Raw genomic sequence first — 27,283 nt, 5'->3', positions numbered from 1 at the left:
CCAGCTTTTGCACCAAGCTAATGCTTTGCCCATTCATATTTAACACGCAGTCATGAGAGTGGTATCAATCTTCTCATAAAACTTTAAGCAAGTGAAATATAACAAAACCACTTTATGTTAACTCTCAACGGTGCTCCTTTCTATTACTGAATAATATATTTGAGCTTTTTTGAATGTAATATATTTTGACATATCTTACACAGTCTGGTCAGCTGCAGTCATTATCCTTGATTTAGCATCTCTCAGTAGATCTGTCGTTGACTAATGTTTAACAGTATTATCGGCTTTCGCGGTATTCACAGGCGCGTTTTGATAAATCCTCACATTTCATGCTGCAAATGTTCTCAGAGAGAGGAAAAATAACCCACTGCAGCGCAGTTTGTAAATGTAGACTGTATAAAAATGTAATTACATTTCAGTCCACATGTATTCCCTTGTAATGCGTTGGCTGTCATTCGAAAGAGTGAAGCAAAAAGCAAAAAATTCCTGCTATAAGCCCATATTTCATTATCATTCGCAGGCCTTTTTGTCCAGTGAGTCACTAAAAGTTGGTACTTAGTTTAGTAATGTTTGTCTCGTGAGTCTGATAAGGCAGAAGGTGACGTGTGGATGTCTCTCTGAAGACAGGCTATGAAGATGTCTACAAATTAATCTCAGCCGAGGTTAGATGCTTTCGGTTGTACACTGTCGACTCGCTAAAGAAAAAAATGCTGCAATGCAACACTGAGTGAGTGTGGCCTGAATGCATCCTTCACATCCCATATGCATTTGTCATATCGGATGAGGAGTTTTCATCTTTTCTCCTCAGACAGCAGCACGAGTCAGTGAGGGGAGATCAGGGAGAGAGGAAGTGAAAATGATTACTTTCACCAGCTCCTCGCTTCTTTATCTCCAGAGAATTCAGAGTCTGAAGTCGCTGACAGTTGGTGTGAAAGGACCAAAGAGGATCCATAAAATACTTACACTTGGAACCTCTGCAACACAGGAGGATACTGTAGAAGCCCTGAAGAAAAAACATCACTGTCAGCCACTCACTTCTCTGTTGTAAAAGAGACAAACAAAAAGTCTCTGCTTGGAAAAACATGGCAGTGATGAGTTGGGATGTGTTCACAGCTTCACTGGTGCATGAAGATGTTATTTAGCATTAATTTCCGAAGCGTTGAGCGAACCCAGGTGAATCCAAACACATGTCTCCATTACTTTCTTTTCCTTTTAGGCTGCTTCAAATTCAGGGCGAGTGTGTTCCCTGGCTTGGGACATTTCCATCAGTGTTTGCCAGCAGTTATGACACATGCTACTTCTTACAAGACTTAGAAGGTGTTAGTGACTCATGAATATTGTAAAACTATCTTTGAAATATCAATTTTGTCTATTTTGAATTAGTCAGAGGTATAATATAAAACACTCTGTGATAATTTTCATTAAAAACATGTATTTAATGGTCAAAATGATGTTCAAGCATCTCTGGGTTAATAATGGGTGATTTATGTGGTGACGGAGACGGTAAATATCTGTCAGTGCCTCTCCCTGAGAGGCTTTAGTTATCCTGTAGTTGTGTTTTTTTGCCAGATGCAGCCTGCAGTTATTTACATCATCATTCAGTTCAGTGGCTGTTCAGTGACCACCCAGTGCTGTCAGCTGCTGATAGAAGTTTGACAAGTTTACAGACTTGTAGGAAACTACAAACCATTAGTTGAACTAATGTCTCATATCCATAAGCAAGTTTGCACCAGGGTTGAAATTCAGAAAAAGACACAAACATTCAAGAAGCAATTTACTGTTCCTTTCTGGTCCACAGCTGCTTTTGTGTGTACTGATATTGTGATCTCAGGCTCTGGGGATGGGAGTGCAAATATATATATATATATATATATATACTGTATATTTAGCTTCAACACTAAAGGACCACTATATATCTGAGCATCTGATATCAATCATTGTAAAAGAAGAGAGCACAAAACAGTGAATATTTCTTTCTTCGTGTCAACACATTAAAACTTTTTATCTCCAGGAGGTACTGTGGGTCGGCCACTAACTGCAGAGTGGTTCCATCCCCACCAAGTGTCCTCGGGTAAGACGCCCAGCTGCAGTTTCCCCAGCTTTAAGAGCACTAGTGTGCCCCAAAGTGTGCATAACATCTGGGAGATTTTTGTGGTGAGAATCTTGATGCTAATAGGCTGCTCAATATTTACCAGCTGATTATTTTTACTTATAATTTGTAGTGTTGGGCAGATGAACATGAATGTGTGAACTAGATGTCATAACAATCAGCCTGATAGAAGTTAAAACCATCCACATGTATAAACAGTTTAATGCAGCAAAGAATGATTGTACATACTGTACAACTAGACTATTTTTCTTTTGTTCACATCTTTCCTTACTGCCGGTCTTTATAACCAAGAGCAACTCTCTCATTCTGCATTAAGTTCCAACTCAGTGAGGGTTTAACTTAGCAAAGTCACATTTCCTCAAATTAAACCTGTTTAAAATGTGCTCTTGCTTTCTCAATCAACCGTCTAATGGCCTCACCTCTGTGCATGTGCCTTAAAGAGGCCATTCAGTGCACTTTGCATTTATCAGTCACTAAGTGGCTTTAGTTAAACGCTGGAGCTGTGAAGCTGTAAAGAGACGGTGCAAATGGGATTTGATTTGATTGGATTGACTGGTGGGAATTTTCGTCCCCGCTCTGTTGATAATTAAGTTAATCAGGTCCCGAAACACAGTGGCAAAAATGCAACATTACGGGATTGTCTTCCATTTTGTGACATGCAAAAGGAAAATTTTTTTAAGCAGAGCAGAGGAGATTTAGAATAGATTATGTGTGGGTGGAGGCAAAGGATGGAAGTAAAAATGAGGAAGGATGGGGAAAATTGTGACGCGAAATGTGCCAAGGAGGAGATTGGCTGCATGTCTGCCCCTCCATCTCCAAGGGGGAAATGTAGAGACATATACCTATGGATATTTTTATCTATGCCTTTCTGTCACTTCCTATACTTAATTATTTCTGTTCAGGAACCTGTAATATTCACAGACTAAAATACATTCACAAGTAGAGTCAAGAATAGAGTGGACTTTTCAATAAAGAGAAAATCATTTGGTAACTTCTAATAATGTTTTTGTCATTTTTTCATGCAAACTTCAAACATAGTAAAACAGGTTCTTGTTCTAGAAATGTTTATTTTATTGTTGTTGTTGTTGTTGTTGATTATTTATTTCATTAAAAACATCGGCTACTCGTTTTGAGCTCTTTGTTAATAAAGAAACTTTAAAATCAGATTGTTCACACCACAACAATTACACACAGCACAATTACTACAACAACAACTATGCAAATCATTAATTATCATTATAATCATATAGTTTTACATTCATTCCTTCATAAAATGAAGCATAGTATAATTTATATTTATCTATAATGAATGAATATTCTGTCATCTCAGTAAATCCTTTTCTGTTTTTGGACAAATTTTGAAAACATTGAAAAATGAATCATGGTTTATCAAAATTATTAGAAACAAATCATATTTTCAAGGAAAAACAGCAAATTGTCATGTTTGAGAAGCAAGAACCATGACATTTATGTATTTTTACATAAAACAATAAATTAATTATTATCAAATTAGGTAAAGCTGTATTAATAGAACAGCTGTAGTTGTACAGTAGTACTTGTATACAGAAGTTCAGTAGTTTTAAATTGCAAGAACTGATCTGTAGTGGATTAGAAGTATAAAATATCTCATAATTGGAGAGTCCTGCATTAGTTGTAGTGGTGTAGTGGAAGCCATGGGTTAGCTGGGTACCTTCCTGTGTGGAGTTTGTCTGGTCTCCGTGTGTCTGCGTGGGTTTTCTCCAGGTACTTTGACTGAACTGTCCAAAGACATGCAGTTAGGTTGGGTTAATTCACTCACTCTAAATCTCCCAGAGGTCTGAATGTGTGTCTGTCTTTCTACGTCGGTCCTGTGATAGACTGCTGATGATAAAGCAACTTGTGAAATCTGGGTTAAAACGATTCATTACAGAACCTGAGAGGTTTCTTCTTTCGGCGTTGAGGGTTCGTGCCAGATTCATATGTATTGCTGTGATGGCACTTTCTGATCCCACTAGGGAACTGTGGCATTATAGGGACAAACAGTGCAGGCTGCACAGGGTGTAAAAAGGGCTGGTGATGTTTATAGAAAGATTGTTTCAGGGCTCATGTAAATGTATGTGAAATGTCAGCTTAAATACTTCTTCTCTCCATTGGCCTGGTTTCTATTTGAAAGTAATGAGGTCGCCGTTGGTACATGAACTACACTTTCTGTGGTGGAAGATCTTTTACTTAGATAAAAATATCAGTACAACAATGTAAAACTATTGAGTTACAACTCCTGCTTTCAAAAGCCTACTTAAGTAAGAGCGTCCAGGAAATAAAACCAATAAAAGCACTGGTTCTGCCGCGTCTAATCTTAGAAATACTGATGCATCTGAATTTTGCTGACATATGTGGGGCTGGTAGATGATTATTGGGAGGATAGAGATGTAAAAAGTTCAGTTCTGCTGCAAGTCATAGTCATTTTCCTCAGATCTCATATAATACTTCAGATTAGATTGTTTGTATTGCAAATGTGAAACATTTACATAATTGCAACTAAACTGGTTATTTTCTTAAACATGGGAGAAGTTGAGAAATAGTTTCTCACAGAAATACTTTGATTCAGGGGTGTTCAATCCTGGTGCTCAACAGCCACAGCCATGTTTGGTTTCCAACTAGCTCTGCCCTTACAGTTTCTGATTGGTCGAGCACACCTGATCCAGGTAAATAGCAGTGGGTAGGGAATGGGTAGTTGTAAAACAAACAGGACGGTGAGAATAGAGGACCAGGATTCATCTTTACAATGTCTTATATGTTCTGCTTTTATCAAGTTTTAACCTTCAAACTACAGCTGCAAATAGTGGAATATTTCTCAACTGGTGTGTTGAAAGGCCACTGACCGTCAACGGTTTCTTACCTGGGAGACGTTTGACCAGCACATAAAAACGCTGCACGTGGCGAGAACTAGGATAAAAAAATAAGAGGTGAAACAGTGAGTGAGGATCCTTGTGGCTCCAGTGTGATGTGCTATTTTCAAATGTGAGAATACAAGTTCACATATACAGTATGGTGAGACTTGTCAGATTCACACGTGTGAAAGTCAGAGTTGCTCTCTCCTCCTGCAGACACCTGGAGCATTTTTCTAATGTTCTAATAATGTTGACTAATAATTTAATTAACAGAATAACCAACAGATGAATCAATATAGAAAACAATCATTAGATGCAGTTGCAATATGAGGATTTTGTTATTGTGATGGACAATTTTCACCATTCTCATTTTCTGGACCAAAGAATCAACTGATTAACCAGAAAAATAGTTTGTTGCAGCTTTATAAAATATTCACTTTCATTTTTGCTTTTCACTGCTTTGTTTTTAGTTGTTAAATCTCAGAAGAATATGATCCCATTAATAAGTGAAGTTCTTATATTTTTAAAATGAGAAAGAGAATTAATAACATTTTTTTTTTGTTTTGTTTTTGTTTGTTTTTGTTTTTTGACCATCCAGTGGGATTTTTTTACTCAGCTGATATAAAATCCTGCAATTATCTACAACGTATGGTTTCAGTTCAGGTGAGCCCACTGTTTGGTTTTCTCTGTGTAACCTCCACAGTCTAACCTTCCTGGCTTTCTGAGCAGTGTGCACCTGTGTGTCCCAGCAGGCAGTGCTGCAGCACTAGGATGACTGGGAAAACCCAGACCAGCAACGTGACCAACAAAAATGACCCACGCTCCCTTAACTCCCGTGTCTTCATCGGCAACCTCAACACGGCCGTGGTAACCAAGGCCGACATCGAGGCCATCTTTGCCAAATACGGGAAGATTGTGGGCTGCTCGGTGCACAAAGGCTACGCTTTTGTTCAGTACGCCAGCGAGAGGAACGCCAGGGCAGCTGTGGCCGGCGAGAACGCCAGGGTCATCGCCGGACAGTCACTAGGTAATGTTAATAAAATGTCCATCATATTCTGTTCCACGGTGCAAGGAGAACTACACCGATCTTCTACTTAATGAAAAACATCATTACCACAGTGTAGAAGTACTCTGTTCCACAAATAAGCAAAGAAGTCAGAAAACGACTCAATACCAATAATAAAAGGTCATTTCATAAAAGCAAGTCCACATAAAATGAGCTTTGAGACTGGAGATAGTAAACAAATTTAGTCTGTCTCAGATCGTCAAACATGTTATTTCTCATAATATGATTTCACGAAGACCTCAAGTCACCATCTGGCTCATGCTGCCTGTGGTCAAAGGTCCTGTGATATTTTTTCTGGCAAACTTAATCTGCCCAATAAAACCTTTAAAATCACTCTGATACGAAGTCGCCAGTGTGTAGATGCCGACATACAGAATGCATTTTTTAGGTTAAAAACCACACAAGGCGAGATTGAACATGAAGATAGGACTTAAAATACCCAGAGAAAGTGGGACAACAGACACATACAGTAGCAACAAGGAGGAAACATTCAGAGCTCAGCCCTCATGGGCATTCAGTGGATCCCTGTAAATCTTCCTTATATTACTTATTGATTAGTCCGCAGCCTCCTCCATGGAAAATAAAAGTCCTCCCCAAGCCCTGCTCTGTCATTAAATATGAATAAGAGCGCTGCAGGGTCACATCTGTAATTCCAGCCTGCGTTTGCCCAGTTTCATGCATTTTTGGCTGTGAAATTACATATGGCAGTGGTAAAACTGTAGGGTTGAATTATTTTCACGCCAATATTCTGTATAATTACGTGACTCTGCAACTTATTATTACCGAAGAACTTTTTGACTGACACGCTGTACCTTAGAGAAGAGAAACTGGACTGACTCAAATGACCTGGACCAACTGGGGTTGTTTTGGTAGTTTTGGCAGTGATTGATGATAATATCACAAGCTTCCATCACTGTTTGCAGCCTGTCCTGCAGGGACCTGCTAATAAGCGTCATGTTTCTATAATGTACTGATGAACCAGATCTGTCTCAAAATGAGCCTGGAACAGCTTGTGACAGTTGTCTTTATCCATAGATGTGAAAATGAGACAAGTAGAAGGCGTTTGTTTCTGTCTGAGTGTTTGACTGCTCATGTTTTCCCTTCAGACTTTCTATGTTATACATTGAGAATTATATTAACCATTCTTTAAAAGAATACTTCTCCATTTTGGAAAATGTCTTTATCCTAAAGGTCACAAGGGAAAATTGAGGAAGGTCTTATGTCTGTAAATTTGAGTTTAGCTTAAAAACTAGGAAATGGTTGCAAACCGTGTCCAGCTAACGGACTAAGCTTATTTTAAACTCTGGAGAAAGGCAGAATAGCTATTTCACACAGTTTATAGTGCTTAAGTTTAATAGCTGCATTGTCTTACTGTAGATCCATATTTAATGCACAGAAATTAAAATGTTATCAGTCTTCTCTTCCACAAAGCCCACAGTATTCCCTAAAATGTAGAACTATTCCTTTAGGTGTCAAAAGCTCAGATTTGAATCTAGAAATTTGGCTTGGAATTGGATCACTGATGAAAACTATATGATGCTGTTTATTCATGAGACCTAATTGCAAACAAGTGAAATTATTCACACTTATCAAAAATATTCACACTTCATGTCAGCACATACTCGTGTGTCCTGTCTGCAGCTTTGCATCCTCTTAAAATTGGCTCCTGTCATTATTATGCAGACTAACAAACCACAACACAGTTATATTTCCTGAGGAACACAACATCTACATGGGTGTGTTTCCCAAGAGAGAGGGAGTTATATTAAGGGTGTCAGCTAAACATGTCCTGAACAAAGACAGTGTGAGCTAACATCATATAGAGCGCTGCTTCCTTCGGCAGCCAAAGTAAGATATTCTTTTGTATAGTGTGTTGTATTGCAGCCCTGCTGTTCCTTCTCCTGCTCTGTGATTGCTGAATGTCTGTGGACACACATGCACACACACACAATAAATTCAGTCCCTTAACAACACACCATAAATGTCAGAGGTATACAGTAGGCGCCTACAGTAATGTCTCCTTCTGATTCGGAAATCATCGTTTCAGCCTTTATTCTGCGGCTCCTGTGAAATTTAACCCCAAACACCTTATCTTTTAAACATGAGCCTTACATATGATTAGGCTCTGGAGCTGTAATGCCACAAGATATGAATTCCTAATATCTTCCTGACTGTGTTGCTCTTTTATTAAATTACACACAGCGATGATCGACAGCGAGGATCAGGACTGACCCGCGACAGGAGGGTCACCAGGTCAGATTCAGACCTGTGAGAGCACAGCGAGCTCTCACAGTCCCACGCTTGAGTAGATTTAATAGCCGCAAGTCACTGAAGCTGCAGCGATTCCTTTACTCAGTTTGATCCCTTTGGACATGACTCGATTGCCGTCACAATAACTTTAAGTATTTCATGCTAATAAAAGTGACATGCAGTCACCCTGGTGGTTGGCGGCAGACAGCAGCTACTTAGACGGCTGCTCCAGATGAAGTCGTCTGCTGGGTTTTGTCCCTATTTTACCAACTCACCATTTTCTCCCCCGCTACTTTATGCTTTAGTGGATGCAATCTGGACATAGATTTATTAATTTTTTAAGATTAATTTTCTGTAATCAGTGCTTGGTTTGATCATATCTGCTCTTCCTCTCACACAGTGTAGCTGCTTTTATGTGTGACTGCTGCCTGGTTTGGTGTTTGAGCTCCTCTCTGTGGTTGAAATACTTACTGCAGGAGACTATATGAAATCCAAGGTATTTTAAGGTCTTCATTTTTAGGCAGTTGAAGCAGATGTGTTCCCTAATAAATTCTTGAAAAATGGAGGCTGAGGCTGTATTTCATGTGTACACAACTCCCATTTAAAAATCATAAAAATAAAAAAACACCACAGAGAAACAGCTTTTAATTGATTTATTTGTATAGCACTCTCTTAAGGATTCAAACACTGTAAAAGGAAAGTTTAACATAACAATTAGGGAATAAAGTTAACAAAATTACTTAAAATATGGCACATATTTATTATATAATAAAATTATTATATATTCCAGGATCAGTCTGAAAACAATTATACTGGAAACATTATGTTTATACACTCTGTTTACCCTGGAATATCAACTGGGATTTCCTCCACCAGGCAGTTTTGTGACCTCTTTGCTTGTGTATTCATGAATTTTCCATGTGTGTGAACACTAGATGGTGCTGAGAGAATAGGAGTCAGCGCAACGTCACTAAAACTGGGGCATCTTCTGCTGTCCCTCAGCATGTATGATTCATTTGTATCCTCAAACTCATGCAGACGTAGCATGCACAAATTACTAAGCCGCATTTTTTAAATTTATGAGTCACTTTAAAAGTTCAACTTTTTGTCATTTAGTTGTTTTTTGCCGCAGTTCTATGATGACAGTTGGTCTGTTTTGTATGCAGACGAGGTAACAAATCTGGTTCTTCTGAGTATGAGGATAATAAACATTTCTGAATAAAGTGGAGGATGTTTTAGTCCCTGTGCTGCATACTTGTCACTGCTTACATACAATAATTAGAACTTTATTTCTCCAAAGATGTCAAAGTGGAGACCAGTTGAGGATACTGATGTTTAATTTCCAGTGACTGGCCTTGAAGCTGCGAGTCCTGAACGCTGAGCCCACACCTATCATGAGATTTTAGCTTCTCGTCTTTTCCTAGTGAGAACAAAGAAGCTGGGAGACTATTAAGACGTCGGGCTGTGTGCGAGACAGCTGCAAAACTCATGTCAGCGTAATTAGATATTACAATTACAAGGCTTCATCTACAACAGAACCCAAATGCTGCAACAGCTGGGGAATCAGTAGGCTGAACCCCTCCACCCAACACCACCACCCCATCCCTCCTGGACACTTAGCTTTTTCAATCTCTCTCACAGTCCGTTCAGTTTAAATTAAGTTTAAAAAAAAAGGACGGATGAATGGAAGATGCTGATTTACCAAACACGCTGATGAAAGCACGCTGTTTGACTAGTGAGGTCACACAGGATTTATCTGCAGGCATAAAATTTGGATGTTTTTTTGTGAATCAAACCTTGAAAATCAAACAGGAGTCATTCTCTGTGTGTGTGTGAATGTGTGTGTGTGTGTGTGTGATGAATTGTGTTTGTGATAAACAGGTAGATTCAAAAAACTAAGATAAGCTTTAGTTTTTTTCTTCCTTGCTTATCAGTGCACTGATATTTTAAATTATTAGATTCTGAGCATGTCTCTCTTTAATTGTGTGTTATCAGAAAACAGTTATTTTATTTACAGAACAATAAAATATGACATATGACATACTACAAATACATAAAGAGGTAAAACAAGTAGTTCATGACGATCAGATGTTCACATTTAGGCTAAAACAGCAATGTTACTTGTTCCAGATGAGCACCGGGTTTCGTGCATTTGAATATCCATGTGTCTGTGTTGTACATGACAGTGTTTGCATTAACATATAATCACGCATGACAAATATGTCCATCATGAATGTACAGCACTGTGTGTGACCAGTGGATGCATTCAAAACTTAATAATTCCTCACATCTTTGGGGTTGTTTAAAGCTGCACTACCTCCTGCTGTATGCTTTAGTGTTTTTCAGCTCTTTGTTTTGGTTTTCTCCCCCACATACTTTACTTTACTCTTGTTGTTTTAAGCTCAGATAATAATTTTATTTTATGTTTACAACTAATTGTCTTGCCCCCAAGTGGCTCAAATCTTTTTGATTTGCAATACTTGAACTTTCTCAAATATAAAGATTGATAATAAAAACTAAACTTACTTGAATAACGAACAAAACAAACACCCAAATTATTTAGATATTATTGAGACCTTTTTTTTAGTGATGGGTGCACTGGGGGGGGGCATGGACATAAAGTCCTAGTTACGGCCCTGTGGCCACTTGTTTCATACTTGCTTCATTTTCCACTTTGGTAAAATACAAATGTAGCATTTGAAAGAAAAAATACTCTCTGAAAGTATTTTTCCAAACCTACACAAAGATTTTCTTGAAGGATATTTTTGGTTGAACCTGGGCTCCTGCTGCTGGAGCAGAGTGGAGGATCTGAGGCTGAGAGTTCCCCCTGGAATAGTTTGACAAATGGTTTGGTCTGAGGCAGCTCGGCTGTGAGCGTGGAGCTGGAGGTGCTCAGGCAGACTGCCTGTTTCGAGGAGAGAGAAAGACACAGAGAGAAAATCACACAGTAAAAGAAGTCGGCTCAGCCACAGCAGAGATCACCCGTCGTTTCCCGCTCGTCATGACAATGTACAAAGGCAGGCGTCGCAACCACAGATGTGAGTATGTGAGGCATCCATCACTGAAGACAGAGGAGTTAATGTCGAGGAGGTTAATGCTGCCAAATTTCCCATTTTGCTTCATAATGGACAGTGGGAAACCCTGCCAGTCGTTTATGTGGTGTTTAAAGGTTGAGTAAACGACTAAAAGTTGATTAATTCTGCTGATTGTTATGGTCAGTATCACTCTTCCTTTACTTAGATGGCTTTAACACAGATTCTACCTTTTTAAAAAAAAAAAAAAAAAAAAAACAAGACTGAGACTGAGTTTTCTGAGAAGCTTAAAACTTGAAATACATGTATGCATGCAGGTGACTTTGCAGTGTCGTGTTTGTGTGTTTCCTCTGTTTAAACAGTGATGCTCACTTTATCCTAGGGTGCCTACTGAACTGTCCCACTGCAGTTTATAGCCTGTAGTGTCTAACACATAGATCATACAGATAACTGCATGATAAAGAAAGAAATTGACAGCTGTGTTGATAATTAACCGTTTTAGTAATTTGCCATGCAAAAAATGCCAAATGTAGCTTTTTAAATGTGATTATTTAAATGTAATGCTTATTTAAAAATTATATATACCTGTAAACTGAACATCCGAGGCCTTTTAGACATTTGGAAACATCTAATTGAGCTGTGATGAATTATAATGTCACAATTATTTGACAACCCTTAAATTTTAATCATGAAAATAGATTTAATATTATACAGACTAATCAAGCTCATAAGATATTTATGAAAATTCAAATTTAGACAAAATACATAATTTTTTATATAGTTTTTGTTAGGGTTAGGGTCTTTTTAGAGGAATTGTGTGTAAGGCTCCTTTTTTTTAGTGACTTGAGCAGAGTCTTGCCTAAAGGGCATAAAATCAATTTTAATCTATTTGGCGACTGTAGTTTAAAAAAAAAAAAAAAAGTGTATGTGAGCGTGTGGCCTTGTGTGATCAGTAAGTGACTACGGTCTTTCCCTCCTGAGCTGTTGTTGCAGTGGTTTGTTGCATGAGGCAGCTCCAGGTGTGATGTGTGTGCACCTGTGCTGATGCAAAGACTGTTTTTTTTTTTTGGAAGGACTAATAATTCATATAAATGTCACATATGAAAGCGTTGATTTATGTTCAGAGCTAAATATTTACAAAATGAGTGTTTTTTCAGGTGTTCCAATTGCAATAACAGTGACTACGACGTATTCAGGTGTCCCAGTAAGACGTTACCGTGTGACAGTGTGAACAACAGCAGGATCCTAAAACTGAAGCAGCTACACAGAATACAGCTGTTTTTAATTTTATTAATGCACCTGTGCTTTTCCTTCTGTGACATATCAGGTGTCAGCTAATTAAACGATTCATCATTTATTATTAAGACAATAGTAAAGTTAAAGTATGACAGTCCTGACACTCTTTGACATTATTTCTTAAGAAATGATCCTGTTTACCTAAACAAAAGTAGCAATACCTTAGGTTAGAAATAGCATCATTATTATTATAGTACATAAACATTAGCATAAAACATACTTGTGATAAAAGAGTTTGTTATGCAGCACAAGCCATTTTAATTATTGATGCATATAAACATTGCTAATGTTGCAGAGGGTAAAGGTAGGGAGTACATGACATCAATAAATGTACATAGTACTGTACTTAGTGTCTTTTAAATGAAAACTGATATTTGATTTTATTCCCCTTGTTTCATTTGAATAATCTTTTGAACATTATCTAGTAAAACACAACCAACAAAGATTAGAAGACCATGACCATTGTTTTAGTAGCACTTTCATTTCTCATTCCCATGCTGTTATCTTGTCACACTGAACCACAGACTCAAACAATTTACTGAATATCAAATTTCTGCATATTGATTTTCTATTAATCACGTAAACTAACCATGTCAGGTCTAAACAGGACGGTCTGTGGCCAGTGTTGCATAATGCAGGACAGTGTGATGCGATATCTTCCACTTATTTCTCTTTACATCTTTTGCAGCTCAGTGTTTCCACAGTCAGCTCATGAATGAGGAAGTCAAGCTTCAGAGCAGATGTACAAGTAGGTCCAAGCAGGTGGCAGCTGCCTGTTTGTTTTCCAGCTGCTATCACAGATTAACGAGCGTGTTGTTAGGTGGAAGAGATGGACCGGCTCCAGTTAAAATGTCTCAAAGCGTTGCACTTAAGAGCCACAAAGTTACATCATAAGAAAGATGCTGAAAAGGAGGAAAAGTGCATAACAACTCAGAAGAGATGAAAGACGAAATTATCTCCCCCTCAGGCTACGACAATGTGCTCATTGTGATTTAATGCAAAAATCAACACGTTCCAGTGTTAGTGTGCACCACAGCGTCCTAAAAATTTGATCTTATGTACTGCTGGTCTGTTTCTTTGGATATAATATTCACTGTACTACCCTAACCCATTGACTGCAGTCAACCTGAAAATTTAGCAATCTCACATCATCTTCAACTTAATGGTAGCTCAGCAGGTCTAACGAAAATAATTTTATTAGATGCTCGGTAGCTTGGGGACAGCCTGCCAAAATTTATGTACTGCCAAGTAACCATTTTCCTTAAGAGGGCGAAAGAGCAAAGTACACGGAATACATTAAGGAAGGACAGGTCGTTGAGTAATTAATCCACGTGCCCCATCCGACCATAACACAAACTGGTAAAGCCTTGAGGTGCTTATCCTAATTGGAATCAGCAAGGACATAAAGCACTGAGAATCAGGGCGTGTAGCTCAGAGCGTTGACAGAATGATTTGAATAGATGTCAGTGAAGTCTAGATACACACAGCGTGATAGCCTGCTCTGCTATGTGTGCTCAATGTCGGTTACACACTACTGTTACTCATTTACTTCTTTACTGTTACTTAAATTTGCTAACATCATAGGTCACTGGTCACACATGGGTTCACAAGATGTTTTGGTCTGCAGCCATAGGTCAGTCTTAATTTATCTTTAAGCTGTTAGATTTTATTCGTTTTTATTTGTCCAAAGAAATTCAGAAATAGAGTCCTAAACCCAACCCTTCTACACGTTAAGTATTGTTTTTTGTGTCCATCTTTGCATGAGTCCACAAAGTTCATGTTCTTCCCAAGTTCAAAAGAGTCTGTACAGACTCTGTGTGGATGAGGGTGTACAGCCCAAATCTTGACTTCACACAGACTGTGTGTCGACTATGTATTCTGTGGGGAAGATGTTTTCAAGCTGGTAAGCATTCATCTTTTAATGATAGATGTAGTATTGCATCTTCTCTCCCAAAAAACATTGCAGCCAATACCTTGAGACCTGTTGGGATGATGGTGGAGAAAGTGTCACGATTTGGGTTTGCTTTGCTGCCTCTGGACCTGGGCTGCTTGCCATTGTGCTAGTGTATTTCCATGTTTATCAAGGTGTCCTGAAGGATAATGTCAGGGTGGCTGTTCACGAGTTGAAGCTCAGAAGAACCTGGGTGTTGAAGCAGAACAGTGACCTTAAACATCACATGAAATCAGAATGGATTCAAAGGTACAAGATCTACCTGTGGGAGTGCCCTGTACCTGCTGAATCAAAAAGGAAAAGTCTTAATTTACCCAGAATTCATGTCAAGTTAGTCTTTCTTCAGATAGTCAACAACTACATGACTTGACTGCAGACACTCTAGTCTAATGCATACATCCTGGTTATGCAGACACTCAGACACACATTCGCGTTGTCTGCATTCAGAACCTGCCAGTCACCCTGCTCTGCTTGAGGAAACACACTCTCAGGTGTAATAAGAACAGGAAGCCGCCTGTGCCCTTGAGCCGAGATCGGAGATTATTCAAGTCCTCCCTGTGAGATTTATAGGGCGCGAGAACACAGCGCAGATTGAATCTGTGACCACTGTCATGCAGGATGTCTCTTAGTCACATATTTGTATTCACACAGGTGCCTGGATGATCTCTTAATCAAATACAGCTCACCTCCTCTCAGGATGTGTACAGCTGCAGAGATTGAGTTTGTTCTTTGGCAGAAGTGAAGGTTTGCCTGCCAAAAGGTTATGTTTAGATATTAGCTCTTTTTTTTCCGAAGCTAATTTACCACATCGCTCACCCATTCTGTAATGACACAGACAGTAGTTTAAACATGGTCAACCACTTAGTTCACAACTATTCCTATTACACATTTCCTAAGAGCCATAGATCAAAGAAGACAGAGTTAAAAAGCCCAGTGGCTTTGTTAAACCTCTTCAATATATATTATTACCTATGAGAATAACTGCCGTCAAGAGGAAAATTGCTAATATGCTACGATTCAGCTTGTTTTATGCTAAATAGAAGAAGCACGAGGGCTTTACAGTTATTTAACTGCTTGCAAACCAAGCTCATCCCAGTGGATTAAATCAACCCACAAAATGTGTCTTTGCATATCTGTGTGTGTATGTGTGTGTCTCTGTGATGTGACTCTCATTACCTGTGCCTTGTCCAGCTGTAATGACTCGTCCACACCTCCAGAGACAAAGGACCCGAGGGCACACTGAGCTGAGGTCTAAGTCTAACAAAAATAGACGCACACACACACACACATGCAGGAACACAGCAACACACTCACAGGTAATTTAGCACAGCTTCATTAATATGAATGAACCCAAACTGAGTCACAGGACCCTGAGGTGGTGATGATTGTATTCCTGAAGGATCCAGCATGGATAAAACTGTTACCGAAGTCATCACATCGTTGCTGGAGGAGAGGCTTAGTAACAATGTGGTCTTGTAAAGCTGCGAGTGGTGCTTTCATCCTGTATATTGATGAGGAGAGACTGTGAAAACACCTCTTTGACCTCCGAGGCTTAAAAACGCATATAGCCTGTGTAAGAATGAGACATTCCTCTGTGAAAAAGTTTCTGGGTATCTTGGAGATTTGACTTAAATTAACTATTTTTTATTTATCTTAATATGAATAAAAAATAGTTGTCTTACATATATTTGTATCATAAAACCTCTGCAGATCTTATTTCAATACCTGTTTATCGCCAGAGGCAATTTATTGGCCCAATTTATTACAATTTAAACTACTCAAATCTCATTTCTAATCAATATTTAATGTAAACAGTTGATCATTCCCCTAACTGTAATGTAATGTATTTTCCTGTAGTGATGAGCCCGTTGATAATTATATACTGTATGAATGGGAAGGGACCAAAACCAGAGCCAAAAGTACTGGTCAAAGTGATAATGTCATTTTTTTCTGCCCCCATTAAAATATAAATCAGTTTTAAGGTGTCAATGTACTAAACAAATTTGGATTTAGCAAGAATAGTCTTTTAATATATTTACTCTACAGTAAATGTTTTTTTATGATAGGAAACAGTTTTATAGGATAGAATTACACTGTGGAGAAGAGAACACTGAAGCCTTTTCTTTAATGTACAGTAAGTAAATATTAAATATAAAATATTTTAAGAAAAACATACTTTCAGACTGGACAGATCATCATCCTCTGTAGGTCCTGGTAGTTTTACACATTCTGAACTAAAAACATTTCTTGTTTTGTTCTTTCCAGTTCATTCAGAAACTCCTGCAGATGACCAACTCTAAAAGACTCGCTGTAAAATGATCTATACTATACGGATAACACCAAACACACCTTGTTACACTGATATTCTCTCTGTTGAAACAGAGATAGTCGCCACTTTTATCCGCCCACAATGTACTTGGCCAATTACGATCATATAAGGGTCTCATGATGATATTAATATGACAAAACTGTCATTTTTACCTAAACACAATATAAATCCTCTCATCCTAATAATATGTGTGTTTCCCAGTGGCTGATACATGTATCATTTTGAACATAACTCTAAACCTATAAGTAATAAAACATATTTGCTGTTACAACCATGAACTGTAGATGTTCCCACATCAGCCAGAACTGAAATATGAGGAAACATCACTTTAAGTACTGAGTGATCCCTTAGGAAGCTAAATGTGTATTGATGTTATTCAGCTGCAACCAACTTGCTTATAATGACTTCAGTGTAAAGTAACTTTTTATATTCCTGGATATTAAAAGTTACTTTTTATATGCGATGCTGCATCCAGTTTACAGTATCAATCCCATCCTAAGTGGCTATTGCTTAGCAACACAGTCTCTATCTCCAGTCTCAACTTTTTTATGGGTGTACACACAAACAAGTGTGCAAACACACACACATTTGTGCCATTTTTGTATATGATTAGTATAATGACTGTAATTAATCAGTGTGTGCCTGTTGGTGTTGTGGAGGGTAGGTGGTGTTGAGGTGGCAATGTTCATTTTAGAGCTCTTTTAGTGCTCCGCGCTCTCTTTAACGACCCTAGCAGGGGCTCAGAGGAGAGCACACTTTACAATGTGAACCATTCCTCACGTCTTCCTTGAGTCTAACGATAATGATACTGCTGTCCCCGTGCACCACAGACCTACCGATATATCCTCAGTCCATTAGTCCATTAAGGAGAGTGAAGAGGGAATAAAGAGAAGGAGCGAGGAAGAAAAAGTCTGGGCTCCAAACATAGCACCACAGTTACTTTGCAGACTGTGTTTGAAGATCCAGACACGGTTGCAGCCGCTGGAGTGTGTGTGTGTGTGTGTGTGTGTGTGTGTGAGACTATGTGAGCCAGAAAAGAGAGAAATCAGGAAAACTGAAACAAAGAAAAACAGAGATCATGTCTGCTGCAGTCTGAGTCTCGCATTCTCTCTTTCACAAGCTCCTAACATTACAGCTCCGGATTATCATCTAGCTGTGGAGAAAAAAAAACAAAAAAGGTCTAAGACTGCAGCACTTTCAGTGAAACTTCAGCTCCTGTCATGACATTTGCTACTGCATGATCCCCAAGGCAGTTGATGCAAAGCTGATGTTTTATCTGTGCAACTTTTTGAAGCCATCAAGGAGTGACTCATCTGTCAGACGAGGATCTCTCCTGCTTTGTCAGTGAGGCACTCTGTGTGTGTGTGTGTGTGTGTGTGTGTGTGTGAAGGATGAGGGTGTTTGATATTTGTTTATGTTTGTATGTATGACCTTGAGCAGCACTTGAGGCTGACTGAGCTGAGTTTGAGCAAAAGCTGCAACGACAAGCCGACAGACTACTGTAGACTCAGTGACACAAGCGCGGTTAAACGTGGAAGGGCTCTTGGATTGTAGATGGGACTGTCAATCACGACAAGAGCCAAGAGATGTGTAGGGACGTGTCACAGAAAGCCGCTAATGCATGTGAAGGGGATTTCATTTTATCGTCTTTTCACTGGGTGAACAAGGTGTGAAGAACACTGTCCTGACATTAACTTGGAGTCCTTTTTTGTCTCGCAGCTTTTAAAAACGTTAAAATGTTTTCAGCCTCTTTGCTTGTTTTTAAATTAATCAATGCTTTCTACCTCAGTTCACTTGGTTAGTTCAATATTTTTACATTAAAAGTTTCTTTATACAGTTAGTTTTTAACTAGTTGTTCAGTATTTTAATACAAACTAGGAACAGAAATTATTCTTTATGAAAATATAACTCAGAATCATGTTGTCTGGATTGTGAGTTTTCATTCACATCTTTATAATGTCATAATAGTCATTGATTAGTTTTCTGTTAATTGATAGTTTTTAGTCTATTTAGTTTCAGTCTCAGCCATCTGTGAACATACAAATCTTCCACTGGTCAATATGTAATTTGGTGTTTAAAGACGGTAAGAGGTGAATGTAGTCAAATAATAAGCCACCAGCTAAAGGTTATGGTGTAAAGATGAGGTTTTAGTTTTATGTTTGGATAATCTGATATGCTGGAGGTTTTACCAGAGAAATAAGGGTCAGTAGGAAAACGCCCTGAACCCTGCTGAGACAGGGGCCCTTCATTCTGAGACAGGACACAGGAAAAATAGGGCAGATGCTTTTCTATAGTTGTGTTAATGTTAACAAACCAAATAAATGCACTAAAGCCAACGACAAATTGTGTTTCCAAACTGTAAAGTCTGTGAAATCACGACTGCTTCCCATTAATGTGTCGGCTTCATGTGATGAGCCCAACACAGCACAAGTCTGGACTGTATGTTGTCACGTTAACAGACAGGAACGCACAAGATGGTTACACATAGTGAGCAAACCAATCACAACAGTCGAGGAAGTGACACTTTAAAAGCTGCAACCTAATTCCAGATGTTATTCAGAAGCTCAGCTCACTAAAAAATAAATGGCAACAACATGAAGGAGGACAGACTCAACAATAACCATCACAACTGACTAAAGTTAAATAATTGATTTGATAAGATTCTTATTTTATATAATAACATCAAATTCCTTCTCGAATGCTTCTAGGAAATTATGAATTAATAACATTTAACATGCTTTCAGTTTCTTTTTGTGCAAATAAATTGGGTCTCTGTATTTTTTTTGTACATTTAGGTATAAGAAGATGCAGTATGTGTACATTTTATGGGTTGATGTGCAGTGATTGTGATGAACTTCATCATAACAGACACAGGTTCAGTATCAAGTAAGGTCATGGTGGAACAGTCTGCACTGATTCTACAGTGAATATATGTTTTTTGTGCTTCATAGACTGACTTTGTGTCTTTGTGCATGTGGTTTATAACAGTAGAAATGTTCTGATATCACACTGGAAAGCCACTGTGCATAATTTCTCATTTTTCTTCTAAAAGCTTAAGGTTGAAAATATTTCTCCTATGTTTGGATGAGTGATGTGTATTCTGCCATGGTTTGTTAGACCTTATAATGTGTTATGCTTTTGTGTGTAGAGAGTCTTAAAACGGTGACTTTATTCTGCAGAGTTTTACTACAAAGGTTCAGCCCTGTATAAAGGAACGTTGGAAAAATTCCCACATGAAATCCATTTCTCTAAGATGGAGAAAATCTGTCATTTCGTTTAGGTTAGCCAAGAGGTGAAATTTAGAATGAAGTGAGAATGAAGTCTGTGTGATGTGTTCGTGTTTGAGAAGTGATTTAGAGGAATCAGCCCTCAAGCGTTTTTCAGTGACACTCTTCCTGTAATCTCACCTCGCTCTTTTTTTGCTCCTCAACAGAAAATCCTCTAATTAACGGTGTCCCTCGTCTCGTTTGCTTAGTGCGGTTGTATTTATTACTTTTGTCTGGAACGCTCTGTTGATGGTGGGTTTGTCTTTGTTTTGTTGAACTGTAATTACATTTTTCAGATTTTATTGGCATGAGACCATAATTACAAGGTATTGAGAACAATGTGCACAATACAAAAATGTAGGGCTGCAACTAATAGTTATTTCTATTTTGAGTTAGTCAGTGATTTTCTTTAATGAATATATTTTTTTGTCATGCATCACAGGTTCCCAATGCCCAAAGTTTCATCTTCAAATGCCCAAAACAGAGTTGTTCTCATATCTGTACTTTTCCAGTTTAAACTGCAGATCAAATCTAAGTTTGGGGCAATGAGAATATGTTTTATTTATTTGTTTCGTTTAGATGTTTCTGTACCCTGCAAGTGTTTTTTAAACAGAAAGGTGCGGGGCATTGCCAAGTCAAACATCACTGCAAGATCACTGCAAATTATTGAATTTATTTTAATTTAACAGGAGGTTTCTAAGGCTGTCTTTCATTAATGCACATAAAGGAGCTGAATCTGCAGCCCTCCATGTTAATTTTAAACGTTTTCAATGTTCTACATTACAACAAATGTGTCAGATTTTGACTTATAGTTTCAATGTGTTTCCAGACATCAACATGGCAGGAGAGCCAAAACCATACAGGCCTAAGCTGGGCTCCAAGAGGCCCCTTTCGTCCCTCTACAGGTCTGTGTGAAACGTGTGTCCTATTTTACGCTATCAGTCAGATATTGCTTTTTCTGACCTACTTTTCCCGCTGTACTTGCCTACTGCTCTCTGTAAAATATGTGCTCATGATCTTCACTGGCAGCTTGGGTGCTCGTGCAGGAACAGCCAATTCCCTACCTGTGCTACCAGTGACACTTTCTGTTTGTTCCTGTGTTGATGTTTTACAGTCTAGTTTGAAGCAAAGAAAACCCAGAGCACTAGAAGTAACATGGACGACATCTTCACAAGCTAAATAATAAAGTAGCTCCTTATGAGAAGGTTTCTTGTTGAGGGTTATGAGCCAATGCTGCTTTCAGAATCTGTTTGTTTAATCCAACCCATGAGCAGTCAAACTTGGGTCTGGGGTGTGATGGTCATGAGCTTTATCTGCTCATTGTCTAACTCCGCCACTCAGCGTCTGCTAAAACATAAGTTAATTAAATAATCCAGCCTCTGTTTACCTTTTACAATAAAACGTTGCCACCAGCAGCTGTTTAAAAATAAAATGATGAATTGTGGTTTCACAGCAACAGGCTAACATTTACTGGCTACATACACACGTAATACATGCATGGATTTTAATACTTTAACAGCTAAGACTAAAGTACTCTTTCTTTCTTCACAGTGGCTACGAGTTTGACTATGACTACTACAGAGATGATTTCTACAGCAGGTTTGTAAAAAGGTTTTTCTAGTGCCACCGGTTAAAAAAAACAGCAGTCATCAGGCTGCACTTTGTCCTTTTTAACTTTTCAAATAATTTGCAAGTCCCCGTTTCCTGATATTTTGCCCTTCGGTGTAAACCCTTCTTTCTTCCCTCTTCCAAGTCAGCTATTTAGATAAAGATGAGGTTTGAACAGAATAGCCCATTTCCATCTGAGGCAAAGTAACTACATTATCATAGGCATAATGAATGTCATATTGGGGAGGTTTTTATTCCTCTCCGTTGGGCTTACTAATGATGCTTTTATCCGCATAGGCGAGTAGTGAATGTCAGATAGTCCCCCGGCTGGTCATTTGCGCCGGCAAGGAAGAGAATGTATCTTCCTTCTGACATTTTCATTGGTTTGTTTACTTCCCCTACTTTGCAATATCCCTGAGAGTTGAATCCTTCAGCTTTGAGTCATTATTGCTATTTTGGCAATTTGATATGTCATAGGCAATGGGGAACAGGATTTGATTGAACGGCTGTGGCATTGTTCAATATGTACCACCATCGTTCAGACATCTTTTGCAGCACGTCTATTAGGTGCTTTGTAAGTGGCTCTTGTTGCTCGAATAACAACATCCAGAGACCGCAAGAAAAATAACACACTTTGCTTTTCAGTGCTTGTAATAAATCCAGACATACCTCTCCCTCCTTCTTTAAAAAGTGTGTTTTTCATCACTTCCGTATCTTTTCTGTTGTTTGCTGCAACTATTTTTCATGTCTCTTCAGACTCTTTGAGTACCACGGTCGTGTCGTTCCCCCAACCCGGGCTGTGATCCCCGTCAAACGTTCACGGCTTATTGTCCCGTCTACACGCAGAAACAAGTCCTCCTTTCCAGCCAGAGCCTGTTCTTCTTCCTCCTCCTCCTCATCCTCCTCTCGGGCGCTAAATGTCAGCTCTTCCATTGCAGGCCCGAAACGTATGTTCTCTTTAGTTAATCTAATTCACTTTTTTTAGATTTTCTGAAATGTTTTTTGAAGATGTTGCAGCAAGAACCAAAGCAGTTTCTACAAAAAGAACTACAACAATAATCTCAAGGTTGTAACTGTTTATCTTGCACTGCTCGTACTCTACAGACTGATGCTAAATCGGGATTCTTCCCAAATATCATAAACTTTGGCTTCCAGCTCCGTGCCCTTTCACTGATGGTGCCTCAGACACATTTCTGGCAGTGAACTTGTCAGTTAGTGATGTGTGGGAGCAGTGCAGTGCAATAGCTGCTGCTGTTGTGTTGACTCCTTGTCAAACTTAATTCTGATTCTTTACTTTATTATTGTATCCTCACAGTCAAGACAGACCAGCTCCTAACAATCAAAAAGGAGCTGTCGCAGATTAAGACCAAGATTGACTCACTGCTGGGAAGGCTGGAGAAGATTGAGAGGCAACATCGTTCTGACACTGGTAAGATTTGACAGCAGGGAGGAGAGGACCTGTCTGCTGGATAAGTATGTACTGCAGGTACATATACATAGGAAAGAGACAGAGACTGTTTACTAGGCGTTGAAATAAAAGGCACGCACACTTTAAGGAGAGGGGGCAAAGTGATAAAGAAAATATTGAAGGTTTATTGAGTGGCTTGTCTGAAATAAAGATCAATTTAATAAATCTTTTGTGTTAACTGCCAGTCTTTCTCCATCTCTGTTTTGCCAGAGATGCAGAGGAAACAAGAGGAGGTGTGTGAGTGTCTCCATGGTGATGCAGCAGACCACTCTGGTGGAGAGGAAGTGGAGGCGACAGCCGAGGTGGAGGCGGGGGAGATGACGGACGGCGGGGAAGACGACTTTGAAGATGAAGGCACCAGCGACATGGTGAGAAGGCCAAGTAGCCATTTACAGTCTCTACGAGGAGTGGGTGGGGTGACTGAGTTCTCCTGTCTCTGATGTGGATGCAAGGATCATGTGGATAATGTGTTCACAGTGTGTTTGTTTGAGTGTGTTTTTGTGTCTCTAAAATTTACTCTCTGCATTTCCATTAATGCACTTGTAGAATCACCCTTGAGACTGTGTTTGTGGCTGTGTTGTTTGGCCGTACATCTCATTGCATGTGCTCATTTTACAAGATTAAATCAAAATAACATTTGTTAGTTCTTGCACTAATGCTAAACAGAAACATGTTGTAATGTGTTTTTTATTTACTAGAACTTTTCAGCAGTCAATCTGTCTCCTCATACTCTTTGACCTGCCTTCCCTCCCTGAGACTCCTTATCTGAGTTCTTGGTAGTTTTTAGCAAACAGGGATAAATCCTATATAATTGGGGACTATTTTCAGTGGTGGATTAATACATATGTGGTGCTTCAATTTTTCTAGGGCTGTGCGGAGCAGGATTTGTCAGTACTATTAACACAGTCAATACTGCTAAAATGGTATTTTGATTCATTGACTGTCCCTGCTCATTAGTTGGACAGACTCTGATGGACATATAGTTTATCAGACTGATAGGATACAAAGCTGCTCTTCAGTGGAATAAATCTGAAGCACCAACTATTGTCCTGACCATGGAACGGTAAACGAATGCTATGCTACAAGAAGCCATTTATCCATCCTTTATCTAAACTGCTTATCCTATTAGGGGTTGCAGGTGGTATTGCAGCCAATCCTACTGTAGCTGTCACTTTGGAAGAGGCAGGGCAGCCTCTGGACAGATTGCCAGTCTGCCACAGAGCTAACACAGAGAGACAACTATTCACGCTCACATTCACACCAGGGGCGGTTTAGAGTCACCAATTAACCTCACTGTGCGTCTTTGGTCTGTGGGTGGAAACACTCACAAGCATGTGGAGAATATGCAAACTCCACACAGAGAAGCCACAGCTACAGTAGCGGGTGGGTTCAAAATCATGACCTTGGAGCTGTGAAGTGGGAGTAAAAACAGTTCTGCCTCCGTTCACCTTCCACAGACAGATGAAACCATGGCTCTACCTGGAAACCTGAATTGTGCAGAATTATGACTGATGTATATCTAAATTCCATCAGTCACAAAAGCCTGCTGACACACTTTACATTAGCATAAAGAATAAATCCGATGCACAAGTTAAGAGTTTATTCTGGATATACTGTATGTCACATGTGCTAAATTAATGCAAAAGCCCATTAGAGATGACTGTAAACAGGCAGAGCTTTACAAAGTGTGTGAGATTTAACAAATATACTACTATTAATCAGACATACTGGATCATGAAAGATAAGAGTACCAAAGATAAATTTTTCTCTAAACATAACAAGACTATACTGTATACTGTACATGTTCCATCCAAAGCCATCAGTCTGCTCCTCAGTTATCTGTCACCTGTCACAAAAATCCAACACAGAGACTTACAGTATTCATTGAGCAGCCTTCAAAACACAGTCTGATCTTAAAACTGGAGTTTCTTCCTGTGGTTTCAGTGAAAAACTTTGTCAGAGAATATGAATGAATCAAACAGAACAAATGTTTACAGCTATTTAAATAGACAGATAAGTTAGGCTATAGTGCCATGAAATCTGGAGTGGAGTGCAGTGAAGAAGGGAATGAGGTAAACTAAGTATGAACTAAGATTTGGTACAGTATCACATGGGCAGGTAGGATGGACACATGGAATAGTAATTCAAAGTGTCAGTGCAGGGATTAATGAGGGCAGTGTAACAGCTAATTGCAGTTGATGATATGACAGTGGAGGTGGGATTCAGTCTGGTTTGGGTCAGACTCATGCTTCTGGAAAGGATCTGCTCCTGTGTCTGCTGGTGGAGGTCTTTATTGCTCTCAGTCTTTTCCCTGAATGGAGCTTCTCAAAGACTGAGCGTCCTCTAACTTTGACCAGATTGCTGGAGCTGACAGCTAATTCTAATTCTGAGCTAACAGGCAGGTTTCCTTATATCCATATCTAACATATTTTTCTTAGCTTTTTTGTAACAGCACATGAAATAAATGTACATGTTAATAAAGACACATCTATTATTTACTTTTTCTTTTTTCTATTTGCCTTTTTTATGCATTGACAAATAATTAGTTACAGGATACTAGTCTACATATGCTACTTCTGTACGAATTAATCTACACTATCTACCATTAACATGATTTTTCCCTTTTTTGCAGATAGAGAATCACATATCGGACATCGACAACTGAGTAAGTTCCTAATCTACTACTTTGTACAAACCAACCACTGTGCAGTGCTCGCCACCATCCAGTTTCATCCTCCACCCAGTTCTCTTCTATTTCCTGTCACTCCGTCCATCGGGGAGAGTGAGGAAAGGTATCTTCTTTGCAGTTATCACTGATGACTGTCTGAACAGCCGTAGAGATAGGATTCTGTCTCATCCGTACTTTTCATCAAACGACATTTAAATCTCCCATGATTTTCTTTGTGTGAACAAATAGCTATGGGATTTAATTTGCTTTGTGGCTGACATTTCCTCCCTGCAGTCTTCAAGGGCCCGATAATGGAAATCTTTTTTACCTGCTTTGAACATGGTAGATTGTTGATGGCATAATGAACTGTTTGTCCTTAGGTGAAAGTCTCCATGGTTGCAGGTCATATCAAGAACTCTTAGCATTAGCTTATCTTAATGTTAGTCACAGTTCTCACGCCTCCGCTGTGTTTTCAGGTGAAACAATCTGACAATTAGAAATAATTTTCACTGCCTTCTGTCTATTTTTTATCCTCCCCTTTTCTTTTTCAAGTTGGGAGAAAGAAAGCTACAGTGCAAGACGTTTGGAGAACAGATACCAGCAAACCTTCTTAATCAAGAAGCAAATTAAATGAAAGCAAGGAGAGGAGTGACAGACAGCAGGAGGAAGAGTTTTTCAAACATGTTTGTTGCTTGTTTGCCTCATTAGAACATGACACTCCTGACACGCACTTCATCAAAATGCAATATATGAATATTCTCCAGACCACTGCAAAGAGGTCATTAGGTTCTCTTCAAAACGGATTGCCTTTCTGAAAAATAAGGACAATACAGTATATTGTGTGCTTTATATATTATGGTCTGTATTGTGCATAAAAATACAGTTACGTGATCAATCAGATGAACCATGAAACACCCTCCTTTGTTGTGCTGCAAATGTATGTTTGTTTTGTTTCTGTGCATTGAAAACTGTGACGAGCCATGACGCTGGCAGAGAGCTAAATATGAATGTATGAGGAACACGTTTAGTTTAACACTTGATATTTATGTGATTTACTTTATTTGTACCTTTTGCTGAAATGTACAGGATGTAATTATTCAGTGACTCCACACAGTATTGTATGCATTTTATTTATGCCATTTCCTGTACACGATAAGATGCATTTTAAAATTCTGTTTACATTCTGTTTATGGTAAAGAAAATAAGACTATTTTTACTATCAGCATGTTAGAAATGTGGCTATTATGGGTCATTTGTATTCATTGCATCTGTTGTACAGCTATGGATGATAACAGTTTTTGAAATAAAGCCGTTCTTCCCCAAAAATAACTCCCTGAACGCCGTGACTTTCATTTTCACATACAATAGA

The 27,283-nt window shown here is 38.8% G+C and overlaps 1 protein-coding gene across 1 annotated transcript in view; it reads left to right on the top strand.

Annotated features, from left to right (window-relative positions):
* Nucleotides 1–27,229, top strand: part of LOC113172177 (RNA-binding Raly-like protein) — a 33,415-nt gene extending 6,186 nt beyond the window's left edge. Inside the window, exons 2-9 of the mRNA XM_026375030.1 lie at nucleotides 5,733–6,007; nucleotides 21,000–21,075; nucleotides 21,722–21,769; nucleotides 22,535–22,725; nucleotides 23,094–23,207; nucleotides 23,457–23,614; nucleotides 25,879–25,911; nucleotides 26,467–27,229. Coding sequence (XP_026230815.1) covers nucleotides 5,752–6,007; nucleotides 21,000–21,075; nucleotides 21,722–21,769; nucleotides 22,535–22,725; nucleotides 23,094–23,207; nucleotides 23,457–23,614; nucleotides 25,879–25,911 — 876 coding nt within the window. The 5' untranslated portion in view covers nucleotides 5,733–5,751 and the 3' untranslated portion in view covers nucleotides 26,467–27,229. The remainder of the gene's footprint in view (nucleotides 1–5,732; nucleotides 6,008–20,999; nucleotides 21,076–21,721; nucleotides 21,770–22,534; nucleotides 22,726–23,093; nucleotides 23,208–23,456; nucleotides 23,615–25,878; nucleotides 25,912–26,466) is intronic.
* Nucleotides 27,230–27,283: the final 54 nt, after the last annotated feature.

This window comes from Anabas testudineus, chromosome 17, assembly GCF_900324465.2.
Source record: "Anabas testudineus chromosome 17, fAnaTes1.2, whole genome shotgun sequence".
Taxonomy (NCBI): domain Eukaryota; kingdom Metazoa; phylum Chordata; class Actinopteri; order Anabantiformes; family Anabantidae; genus Anabas; species Anabas testudineus.
Note: the sequence above shows the minus strand (reverse complement) of the source record. Positions and strands in the feature narration are given on the sequence as shown.